Genomic DNA, 12,488 nt, shown 5'->3' with positions numbered 1-12,488 from the left:
AGTTAATCTATTACACACATAATAAAAAAAATTACTTTATTAAGGAATCAGAAAACGGTCTATAGCATACTGCCAATAGAGCTGTACTGGTAGTTTCTAACCGTTGTCACCTAAATATCTGTTTTTCAATTGTTTTGAGATGACAATGTTTTTTGGATTTTGTGTTATATTAACCAGCACATTTAGCTCTTTTAAAAAATGCCACATAAAAATATTACCACAGCTGCTAAATGACTAATTTTCCAGTTAAAAGTGGCTCAAAAATGCACTGATAAGCTTTTTCTAATAGATTGGTTCATGTTTTATCCCTGCAGGGAGACGATGGCAAGAATGGATCACCAGGCAAGCGGGGTCATATTGGAAGGAGGGTAAGAGTTTTCTATTTAGGCTTGCTAAATAATTTTGCAAAATAACGTTGCAAAAATCAAAAAATCCACAGTGGAGTCACTCTCTATTTGTTCTACGTACCAATGCTGTTACTTTTTTGTACGACTTTGTGATAAGAGAGCGTTTGTTTAGTGTCAGAAACAGAGCTTGTATACAGACATCACAGTGTGTGCATGGGATAAAATGACCAGAAACAGCTACTCTGACAGCTTCAGCATGTACGGATTCATACATAAACCATGAGATTGTCTCACACATGTCCCCTCTTGCTTTCTGTTACCTCATTGACAAACATTGGGAACTTGTCCTCAGGGGAAACGGGGGAAAGCTGGAGTCAGGGGGACCAGGGGAGACAGAGGACCTAAGGTGAGATATATGGAAACAGCCACAGGCTTTGTGTACATCTGGTTTAATAATGATGTATGGGCCAACAGTAGATTGTGTTTTGTCATTCAGGGCCAGAAGGGAGACACAGGACTGCTCGGCGTCCCTGGATGGCCCGGGCTCATCGTAAGTCAATATATTGGTTAACTTAACATTTGTTTTTCTTTCATAGATGAACATATTCACACAATCTATTAAGCAATCAGTTCCACTTTGGAGAGAAGATATCAATAAAGTAACACATTTCACAATTAAAGTGCATTTGGTCATTGGTCTCTCAGGTGTTTTCCATGTAATATATTTCTTTTATTTCCGTCACCGAGGGAATCCCGGGCTTACGTGGAGAGGCGGGAGAACAAGGTGAAAAGGGGAGAGAGGTAAACAAGAATTTATAAGCCTGACAAAGATATAATGAACACTTTATTTTCAAGATTAAACCTAACTGAATCTCATTGGATTCAGTTTAAGTAAAAAAAGTATAGCTTTTTCTTGTTTTTGTTTAAAATTATAATAGTTTATCTCTGAGTCAGTAAAAAATAAATTGCCCTTTTGTTTTATTTATTTAGGAAAATCCAGTCAAAAACCTATGTATATATATATATATAATTTAAGTATTAAATTAGCACTAGGTAATATATATTTATGAAATTCAGAATAAAATTAATACAAAATAAGTTAATAGACAAAAATGTATGTACACAAATACATACAATGAAATAATACATCAATAAAATAACGACTAGAAAAGGAAGATTAAAGAAAATGAATATAGACAGTAAACCCAATAAAAAAGACAGAATTTTAAGAGCAATGGTAGATTATTTACTTGATGAGAGCGGCACATAACTGAACTTAATGTGTGCAGTACATGTGGATCATCATAGCAATGTGGAAGGAGGGGCTATCACTTATAGGTACTGATAGGGTTAACAAGCTGAAATGAAAAATATTGTCAATACAGAGGTGTTGTTGCACACAGGCTCATAATATGCTTTAACCCGCTGGGCTCAGTTTAGGCTTTGGCAGAACTATTTGATTTTTCATGGGGCTGATCTGCTGCCTGAGTGAAGGTGGAGGCTTGACTGAATTGTTTGTGTCCTCAGGGTGAGAAAGGAGATATGGGACTGCCTGGACCGCCCGGGGCTGATGGCATGAAGGTAGGAACTGCCAAGGTTTAATGTCTTAATAAGGAGATGCACATAACATCTGCAGAACAAATAATAACAATGTTTGCGTGGTAACTGTGTGATGGTGAAGCAGCCAACTATGTCTTTAACATTTCTGTAAAAATAAAACACAACGCTCACTCGCAATTAAACTTTTTTAAATTCGCTGCTGAATCATCAAAGTGGATATCAGTGCAGTCAAGAGAAGTTCAAAACAAGCATCTCTGAACATACATTTTCTATTTGTAATCACATGAGAAATCATCTGTGGCAAGACCCTTCAATAATGTAAAACACAGTCTGAGTGAACTGCAGTATGTGGGCCTGAGACAGTGGAAGTACCATGTGCGGCAATAACAAAATGTTATAACCGCAGTGCTGTCTTGATCTTGACTGCATTTATTTAACTTTTCTGTACCAAGAATTAAAGTCCAGTAATGTCATGTCATGTCAGCAGGAAACGGTGTAATACATTAATGATGGCTTTATTGTCAGGTCCAGGGTTGGGTATCGTGTACGTGCCTGCTCACCAGAGAGGCTTCCTGGGACACTTGACAAAACAGAGCCATCATTATTGTTAGTAGTTCCCATGGTGCCTTCCCTGCTGTGACAAGTCAAAACGTCAGCTGTGGAAAAGACCTATTTTGACATCAGAAATGTGTCGGGTCTGACAATGTTTCTGAAGCTGTTTAGTCATCCAGTAAGCACCTCTGATGGCGTGTACTGCTACATATAAATGAACATCTGTCACAATCAAGTTCATATCAAACAAGTTTTTATACCAGCAGTCTGATGGGGACAGCTGAAATAAGTTATAAAGGGTATGTGAAGGTCCTGTTTGATGAAAGTTGTTTAACATCAAACTGACGGAGAACTGAGAGGTATTTCCATGATTGATGATACGAGAACGTTGTTGAACAGAAACAAGTCGTATCAGGATGTAATGTTGAAAGTCTCACTTAGTCATTTACAGACAGCTGTTAACTCAAATTTGTCGAGGCCTAAGTTAGTATGCTAAATCTAAAGGCCAGTTTCTAAATGCCCAAATGTGCTCCATAACCAGCCTTTATGCAGAGCCCAAGAAGACATTTAGAAGAGCCAAGGGAAAGTATTTAACCGTACTTAAAGGTTTTGTTCCAATCTTCATTTATGTGATCATGTGATCAAAATGTATGTTTTTTCGGATATTAAGTTTTCTAGTTAGTGAGTCAATAGAAACAGTATGTCATTCTTTTTTTTCCAGGGTATTCGTGGTGGTGTTGGGTTTCCTGGTCCAATGGGTCCAATGGGAGAGCAGGTACGCAACATTATCTTGTAGTCTTCCCACTTGTGTTTTATAGGCTTCAGATTTTACTACATTTGAATTAAGGCTGCATAATTAATCACATATTTATCTTATTCACGATCTTGGCTTCCCACGCTTAAGTAAGCATGACTGGCTGCGATATTGATGTTCAAAATGCAAGCTCCCCTCACAGAAAACTCAGTTACAAAATCAAGCGCTTTCTAAACTAACTATTCATGACAGCTGTCATGCCACTGGGCACGCTGTGCACCCTGCAACGGCTGGCTGTGAATAACTCTCCTGAATATTGTAGCCGCAGTCCAGAGCAGAATAATAATATACAACAGAGGGCAGACGGGCAAACCGAAAATCAAACGTCTGGAGCACAAGGTGAAGAGCTAGTCCCTCTATTTGGATCGTCACTGTTGTTTGGAAATATTTCCAACTAAGAGAACATGAGACTTGTGTCTGTGCCACAAAGCAACACTGCAAACATGTTGAAGCACCTAAAATAGAAAATAAAAAGTGAAGTGCAATGAATGAATTATGGCCAAGAAGAGGAACATCACTAACACACCCCCGCTAAATCTTTAACCTTGTCAAGTGCCAACAGAGACATCCAGAGATGCTGCACAGTATGTCACCTTAGCCATCCAGCTCCCAAATTCAGACTGAAATAACTAATGCAATCATATAGCATTTGGCCAGACACAACCAATAAACACTTTTAGTTATATTTTACTTCTAGCAGATGCACTTTGAATTAGCACCAACCTTATTTTGATGCAAACATTTGTAAATTAGCAGGAATTGTAGCGCAACATGGAAGTGAAGGTCATGGTCTGTTTCTTTAGATGTGAAAGTGCAATGAAAACTGGCCCTTAAATCAATGACTAATCCTGATAAATATGCATCATCTCAATATTGATTAAAAAAATCATAATGATCATTTTGGCCATAATTGTGCAGGCCCAATTCGAATATGTTATGATGTCTAACTTTGGCAAATGTGTAAGTCCCTCTCTGTCTGTCTCTCTCTTTTAGGGGAATATTGGTCTGCCAGGACCGAGGGGTACACCAGGGATGCCAGGACTGCCTGTGAGTTTTGTGTCAAAATTTAGAGCGACATTTTAAATCGTTTATTTCACTTTGCAAAGCCCTATCTTTACAAACATGTACAGTACAGGTTTTTATTTATTATGTTATTATATTTAACATATTTTATTCATTGTGCTTTTTTTGTTGCTGCACGTTGTATCCATCTTTAACTGGGTTTATAACTGATATTTTGTTATTCAGTTAGGCTTTTGCGGAAAGAACTTTTCAGCTGTGCTCAAAAGTCCCTCTGGATATACATGGTTTATTTAGGCGCTGCATTTTTTACGTTTCGTCTTGGATATTTTATAGTTTAAATTCAGGCAGTTCATCTGTCACTTAGATTTTTCTTTCCCTCAGATTGTGTCTGAAAAAGGGAGTGTGCACAGAAGTGGAGCGTGTGATGGAAATGTCATTGTTTTGTAAGATTAACTCATGCAGACTGTTATCTGTCAGCCAAATAATCTTTCCTTCAGCTGCCAGTCTGTTGAATCATTCACAGTTCACCAGCACGTTATGATTGTGTTCAGCCCAGTGTGTCTTAGAGGGAAAAAATCCATTGACTTTGCTTATAAAATGTGTGAAACCGTGGCTGATGGGTCCTTAATGCAGCAGATAAAAGCACTCAGAGGCTCTTTGTCAATAAATGCACTCCACGGTGAAAAAAATCATACTAATGCCCTTTTCTCCTCCTGTTCTCTGCTCTGTTGCAGGGTTTGTTTGGATTAAAGGTATGATATCATCAACTCAAGCACTCTTGTCCTGACAGATCAAACTCACTTCAGCTCTTACTCATCGTTATCTGAAGCGCTGAATGCCCTGGAGGGGTTTAACATTAGGATCGTTACGGTTCATGTTCATGGCACTTACAATCATAAAGCTGTCACCCTTTGGAGTTGGTGTGAGAATATAATGAGATTTTCTAGGAGCCTTTATTTCCATATCAACGTGTTTTATAGTTAATAGTGGGGTTTCGCCATACAGACTGGTGTAGAATTGTATGTTGTGCTTATCACATTTTCTTCTCCCTGCAGGGTTTGAAAGGATACCAAGGTTTTCCTGGTCTGCCAGGCAGGAAGGGGCTCCCAGTAAGTCTACAACAGAGGATGAAACAAACTACGAATTTAAGTTTGAGTGGTTAAAAAAATATTCCTATTTTATTAAAGTAGAGCACTTTAGATATACTAGATCCGGTACATCTAAGATTTATAAATTTCAACAAGTGTGTAAACACTGCCATGCCTTGATTGCCTCATCAGGTGTTTCTTTGAATCTAAAATCTTTATAGTTGTCAGTGCATAGTGTGCAATTCATTTCAAAATCTGAAGTCTGATGTTGATATTTTTGCAGTGTATACCCAATTTGTGTGTCTTCCTTGTGTTTTAGGGTCCACCTGGAGTCCCTGGACCCCCAGGAAAATCACTGAATATTACACTGACTCAACTCAAGGTAACTCAAGTCTTAATGGTCTGACTTTGTTAAATGTGTGGATATAATTACAGACGCATTTATCTTGACTTTGACTTTAATGCAATGCAATTTCTCTTTATTTTTTTCCATGTCCAGGACCTGATGTATGTGTCCGATAAGCCAAACTACCCTCTGATCCAGACTCTGCTAGATTCTGTGCAGCAGGAGCTTCGGCTGCTGGTGGATCCTCCTGATGGCAGCAAGGAGCATCCTGCCACCACCTGTCTGGAGCTCTGGCTCTGTCACCCCGAGTACAGCAGCGGTCAGTTCCCGAAACAATGAAATAACAGTAAATCCACACTGACTTATTTTGGGACTCTAAGAACTAGCTGGAGTTCTGGATTTTGTCCTCACTGTCACGGGTGCATCATCCACCATGTAAGATTTTATAAATACAGACATCATAAATAAATCTGGCTGTTTCCATTGGTGATAGAGTACAAGACTGGTAAATATTCTTAATATTTAACACTTTCAATTATGAATATACACATAGATCACAAATGGGAAAATGCACATAATGACACTTTAAGGACACATTCTCAAGTTCTGTTTTATAATTACAATATTATATAATTTCCTCTCAGCTACTGTTGAAGGTTTGATACTCACACTTAATTTGAGTTTCAAAACATCAACATTTAGTCATGAGTAGTGTGTTATTGGCAGCTGGAACAAAATGTGAACAGTTTAGTTCAGTGGTTCACCTTCACTCGGCGCTTAAAATTAAATCGGCTTTTTAACCTATTTTTTTATTCTTTAAAATTGTTGTACAAGGTTATATGACATCAAAACACACAAAAACACGCTGAATAAAAAAAAATATTTGACTCAATGCGACAAATCTCTGATGGTTTTTCCACTCATGATGAATAAATGAAACCGAATTCACATTAATATTTTAAATTTGTATGATTACGATTCACATTAAACATCATTAATGAAAGATCTAAATGACCTGTACCCAACACTGTACTTTGCAGTTGCTATTTAAAACTGGAGTAGTAATACATGTACAAAACATGAAAAAAATAGTTTTACGCTGCTTTTTTTTTTTTTGTTCCTTTTGTACAGTCCAGTACCTTGGAGTGCTTGTATTTCCAGTATTGCTCAGCTCTCTCTGTCAGTGTGTGGCCCAACAAATTTCACCCCTGCAGATCTCATTGAACTCTCGCTAACCTTTCTCTGCAGGAATGTATTACATCGACCCCAACCAGGGCAGCCCAGCGGACGCTCTGCTGGCCTACTGCAGCTTCTCTGCCACATCAAAACAGACCTGCCTTCATCCTCGAGACTCTCAGGTAAAAAGACATCACCTGAGAAAGGCTACAGGAAATTGCCCCGCTGCATCAATGGCCTGTCTGCTAACTGCACTTAGCTGTGTTGTATGAGCTGAATCTCGCCTTGGGGAATTGTCAGTCAGCTCACAGTTTTGTGGTGATGACTGATATTTCTGCAGTGATGACTTGATCTTGAACTTCTGACACTGTCAAGGATTTTTTTTGTTGTTGTTGTTTTTGCAATGTGTGGCTAAATGAGATAATACATTTATCCAAAAGACACCAGGACGATCAGGACACAGACCTTATTATTTTTGTTGTTAGTGTTCGTTTCTGTCCTGCAGTCTGTATATAAAGGACAAAACACACCTCTCACCTCTAATACATTCAGTTCCACATAAGAAATTGACTCACTCAACCAAAGAAAAATAGGAATTGGTCTCGGATAGCGTGAAGTGAATGCATGGCATACTGAGGTGGACACTTTACCTCTGGTTCATACCAGAGTTGCATGCTAATCTGGAGTTCATCAGCTGTCTGTGCATTATTGACCTTCACAGGTCTCGTATAGGAAAGCAGGACTTAGATTCAGGTTTGCAAATGTGTGCCTTCTTCTCTGTGCCTGCAGTTTCCCATGAAAGCCTGGATGGAAGAGTCCTCTGAAGAAGCATCTTTTCAGTGGCTCAGCAGGCTGGAGCAGGGGTTCCAGGTGAGGGCATCTCTGTGAACAACCAAAGTTAAACATATACCCTGATTTGGATTTCAAATCGCAGTGTATTCATTAAAACTGCAATTATTTGGTGTTATGAGAAACTTGGTGGCAGTAGAAATCCCAAACAATCTGAAAAATCCTTAATCAAAAGACAAACTTGTAAATGTGCCATAAAACAATGAGCTAATGAGGTTAAAGGACTGCAATTGACCCATTTCATGTTACATACTACAAACAATTTTGGAGATACATGTCACAGTAAAACGTAATGTCAGTATTTTTGTTGCATTATAATTCTCACATGATCTCTGAGTAGTTACGTTGCAGCTTGTGTTGCTGCTGTTGCATGTAGCCACTCTCAGTATTGAACCAATTAAAAAAACTGTTGTCTCCATTAGTTATTTAGAAATAAAAACATGGGAAAAGGGGTCCAAATTGGAAAAATCTGAAGTTACCCTTTAATAGAGTCATTGTTATTTACATTTTTATTCCTTTCTTACCAGTTTTACTATCCAGGTGCTAATGTGGTCCAGATGCGTTTTCTGAGGTTGCACAGCAGCACTGCCCTCCAGAATATGACCTACTCCTGCCATCCAGGACACAGACTGGGACAGACAGACAAAGACGTCAAATTCCTCACTGACACAAGGAAGCAAAGTTACCTCGGAGCAGTTAAAGACTGTGTGGTATGTAAAATGATTTCCGTTTTCTCTGTGCTCCTTGGAGGTTTAAGATAGAACCGGTTATGCTGCTGCTGTTCATGTAAAAAGAAGATGATTCGATGCAGTTGAATGTAAAAAAAAATGTTTTGTTTCCCGTCAGCCTGGAGAGGAGGCCGTTTCTGGAGCTCGGGAGTCTGTGTTTGAGTTTGAGGACCTCCATCTGCTCCCTCTGAGAGACGTAGCACTAATGGGAGGTGGAAACTTCACACACCAGTTTGGCTTCACTGTGGGACCCGTGTGCTTCAGCTAGAGGTGCTAGAACGCCGTGGCGTCCCAGAGACTCACAGGTCCAGGACACAAACCTCTGTTCAAATCATGGACACCTAGAGGACAATTGGGACGTCTCTTCCTATTTCTGAAGATGTCACTTCCTTTTCCTCTTGTTTTGGGGTATTTGATGTCTCGAGTTGAGTGACTCCGTATTCATGAATTCGAGAGGACACAAGCGCCCCCAGGCTTTTCACGGAGGAGTCGATTTTGTTTACAGAGACGTTCTCGTATTGAATAATTTAAAAATGTATGTTTTTTTTAATTCTTTATATACAATGTTTCTTTCGCTGTCTGATTTTTGTATTTTGGACTCCTGTAATAGTCTGCCAATTGTGTATAGAAATGCCAGACTGTCCTAACTGACTTAAAGGAAAATGTCACTCACAAAATGACCATTCATTTATCAGTTATTCACCTTGTGTTACGTTGAATTTGCGAAGAAAAGGTTTTTTTGTGTATGCTTCACGGTGAATGAAGAACCCAAAAAAATAATTCTTGATGAACTGGAGTCATAGGGGTCCATGTTTAACTCTTGGAAAACTACATCAAAACATTTTTTTTCAGACTCTCACACTTTTGTGAATTATAATCCAAGTCTTATTTATCCAGTCCTGTGCTCAGTAAACTTAAAACTTTATTATATTAAAAATCTCACATATGAGTAGTGCCTTGGTAAGCACAGTACTGAGCATATGACTGTATAAATGAGACTTAAATTATACTGCTCCAGTTGTGTAAGAGTTTTTTAACATTTTTTTTTTATTCAGTTTTATTGTTGTTAAACGTGGACCCCATTTATTTCAATCCAACTCAAATCTTTTTCTATTTTTGATCCTCTGTTTACTTTGGAAAAAGGAAACAAACAAAGTTTACTTTATGAATTTAGTAAAGAACAGGGCAAATAACTGATTTACATGTGATCATTTTGTGGGTGAGGTATTCCTTTAACAATGTGTTCTGCATTGAGACGCAGCTACTGTGGTCCCATCGGCCACACGTCAGGCCACTAAAGTACTGTAAGTGACCTCAGATGAGTCACTTTTATCAAGGTGCTGATCAAGTTTTATTTGAAAGACCAATTGTTTTATCCCAAAGATAATAGAGGGGGGCAGTCATATTATGTTACTTGATGCTTTCTGTTGTCAACAGCAAGACCAAATGTCATTGTTCTGCTTTTTTTTTTTTTTTTACAGTTTCATATGATTGTATGGGTTTTTTTTTTTAATACGTCTCAGGTATGATGCATTAATGATAAACACAAGGGCACTGAAGCTGCTGTTGCCACAGTATGTTGGTCAGTTTTGTAGTTTAGCATTAAAAAAAGACTCAAATTTAAAATAATGAATCCATAAAAACACCAAAACCTACACTGATTTAGTCCATCAACAAGTACCGTGTGTGTAGCACTCCCCCTGTACTGTAGAGCTCCTTTCTTGTCCAAAAACTGTTACAAACACATCAGTGACAACACACACTGCAGTTTATCTGGACTCAGCCCCAAAGACATCATCTTGCTGCCAGAAATTCTCCCTTGAGCACCAAATATTAATCCGCATCTGGAAATAGACCCCAAAAAAATGCACTGTTTACTCCTGTTTTATTAACACTGGCTTATAATGACAGTGACCAGCTGTTGTAGGAAATTACCATTAAAATTAAAAGCTACACAGAGTTGCCACGGTCATGGCAAACATGGAAAAGTCATGGAATTAGTAAACTTCTTGAAAGTTTTGGGAAAAGTCATGGAATTTTGATAAGTGTAATGAAATTGAGCATTACAGTTATCTGTGAATAACCATCTATGTAATTCAACATAACAGCAAAATTATTTTCTCCAGTTTTGATGTCACATAGCTCTAATGTGTTTGTTTTACTAGAGTTTAAGTCTGACATTTTTGAACTGGAGAAAAATAATATTGTGCCAGTGTAATTTAACATTTAGGGTTTTAATCTTAAAGTTTGGATACCTGTGCTAAATCCCTGTACTACTTTTAAATTGTCCGTCATTTTCAAGATAAATCAGTGTTTGTGTTTCACATTGTAATAAGATATGGAAATGTTATTATAGGTCCTTGAAAAGTTATGGAAAAGTTATGGAAAATGTATAGGAACGCTGACGATTTCGGGTGCCATAAATAAGCCTGAGGAGTAAGTGTCACAGTCAGTTTAGGTTAATGGGACAGTATTGAAAGATGGACAAAAGCATTGTTTTTTTTTGCTTTTTGATTCAATTTGTTGGCAATAAGAAAACAGCAACGCCTGTCTTTTACTTTAAAATGGTGAACTCATGCACCCTGTTATCAAAAAATTATCTTCATTCGGCTTAAAACAAAAATACCATAAGTAGCATCTTTATCAAAGAGCCACAGACTGCACCGGTGATAGAGATTAAGAAAAAATAGCAGGAAATATTGCCTTTCAAAAATAAATTCATCAAAATGAACACAATGTCAGACTAAAAAAATGAAGTGAAAAAATTGGCAATCCAGCCACATTATCAAGATACTATTTCCCCACATTTTTCCCATATTTCCCTCTGCTGCTTTCATACATTTTGCGCTGACAGTGTTTGAGAGTTCACATTTTCATGAGATTTCATGCTACATCTGCACCTGTCTAACTGGCTTACATTAGACTTTCTGCTTTTGTAAGAATAGAAATGTTCAGTGTGTAATGAAGATTCTCTTTTTCTGTTTTTCTCGTGCAAACCAAAGATGCAGCCAGAGCTTACATAACCACCTATTTCCTCCCATAACAATACTGTATTTTCTGTTACTGTACTGTAAGGATCATGCATATGTTTGGCTGTAGAGTAAATGCAAAAGCAGTAAACAGCCCTGCAGAGCTTCTGGTGGAAGCAAAAGTGCCTATTACCTCCCACTTAGCTTTGAGTAATTGCTGTCGACCTGGGTTTCTGCTTCATTCAATCTGAGAAGTGCTTGGGTCCAGAGAAAAGAAGCAAGCTTTGTAGCTTCTCAGCTGAATTGGGATTTGGTGTTTGTGTCCCAGAGTCGGTCAGCAGGGAGTGATGAGTGGTTTGGTTCACTGTGTGCAAAGGAGGCGAGGATTCACTCGAGTGAGATCTCAGGGAGTTTGTGCTTTAGAGCAGCCAAAACAGCAGCAACACCAAAACTTCATTTTCATGCTTATACCAAATTCTCCGCTGGGGAAATAAATATCACAGCATTTTAACCACGGGGTTTGCAATTCTGGCCTGGTGTTTAATATTCAATGTTCTCTTTTTATATTTAGATTTGTCGTAACATCACTCCATATGATAGCCTTAGCTGGCTGAGACTGATCATTGTTACTTTACATGTTTTGTACAAATTACCATTTTTTAAAAAACTATGAAATGACATGCTGGACATCTGTCTTGTGTGATCCCACATCAGCTCATTCAAATAATTGTGTCAGCTGAATTAAAAAAGACAACAACACATAACCATATGCTGAGTCAGTGTCTTTTGTCATTATTGTTTTTGCAATTTTTTGCAAGTTTCTATTCAAAGTAATTTGACCTGATAATGTCAAGTTGTATTTAGAGAGTAATTATATAGCAGTGGTTAAGACATTCTAATGATTTTAAAGGTACCCTTGTATTAATATAATTTGCTGGGCATTTTTCCCCTTTTTATTATTTTTTGTGTGATTTTTTTTGGAATGTCCCCCTCCTTTGTATGAATAAATAATCCAGGCCAGTTTTCTGTCATGTTT

At 38.0% G+C, this 12,488-nt stretch overlaps 1 protein-coding gene across 1 annotated transcript in view; it reads left to right on the top strand.

Moving 5' to 3' along the window:
* The window catches only part of LOC121960103 (uncharacterized), a 107,212-nt gene extending 94,740 nt beyond the window's left edge, over positions 1–12,472 (top strand). The window contains exons 54-68 of the mRNA XM_088071173.1: positions 315–368; positions 700–753; positions 844–897; positions 1,095–1,148; positions 1,875–1,928; positions 3,181–3,234; positions 4,267–4,320; positions 5,031–5,048; positions 5,352–5,405; positions 5,704–5,766; positions 5,884–6,049; positions 6,979–7,088; positions 7,696–7,776; positions 8,283–8,465; positions 8,602–12,472. Of these exons, the coding sequence (XP_087927299.1) occupies positions 315–368; positions 700–753; positions 844–897; positions 1,095–1,148; positions 1,875–1,928; positions 3,181–3,234; positions 4,267–4,320; positions 5,031–5,048; positions 5,352–5,405; positions 5,704–5,766; positions 5,884–6,049; positions 6,979–7,088; positions 7,696–7,776; positions 8,283–8,465; positions 8,602–8,751 (1,203 nt within the window). The 3' untranslated portion in view covers positions 8,752–12,472. The remainder of the gene's footprint in view (positions 1–314; positions 369–699; positions 754–843; positions 898–1,094; positions 1,149–1,874; positions 1,929–3,180; positions 3,235–4,266; positions 4,321–5,030; positions 5,049–5,351; positions 5,406–5,703; positions 5,767–5,883; positions 6,050–6,978; positions 7,089–7,695; positions 7,777–8,282; positions 8,466–8,601) is intronic.
* Positions 12,473–12,488: the final 16 nt, after the last annotated feature.

Source organism: Plectropomus leopardus, chromosome 20 (genome assembly GCF_026936395.1).
Source record: "Plectropomus leopardus strain MGB_pleo_1.0 chromosome 20, ASM2693639v1, whole genome shotgun sequence".
NCBI classification, from domain to species: domain Eukaryota; kingdom Metazoa; phylum Chordata; class Actinopteri; order Perciformes; family Serranidae; genus Plectropomus; species Plectropomus leopardus.
The sequence above is the reverse complement of the archived record's forward strand: the minus strand, read 5'-3'. Positions and strand labels throughout refer to the sequence as shown.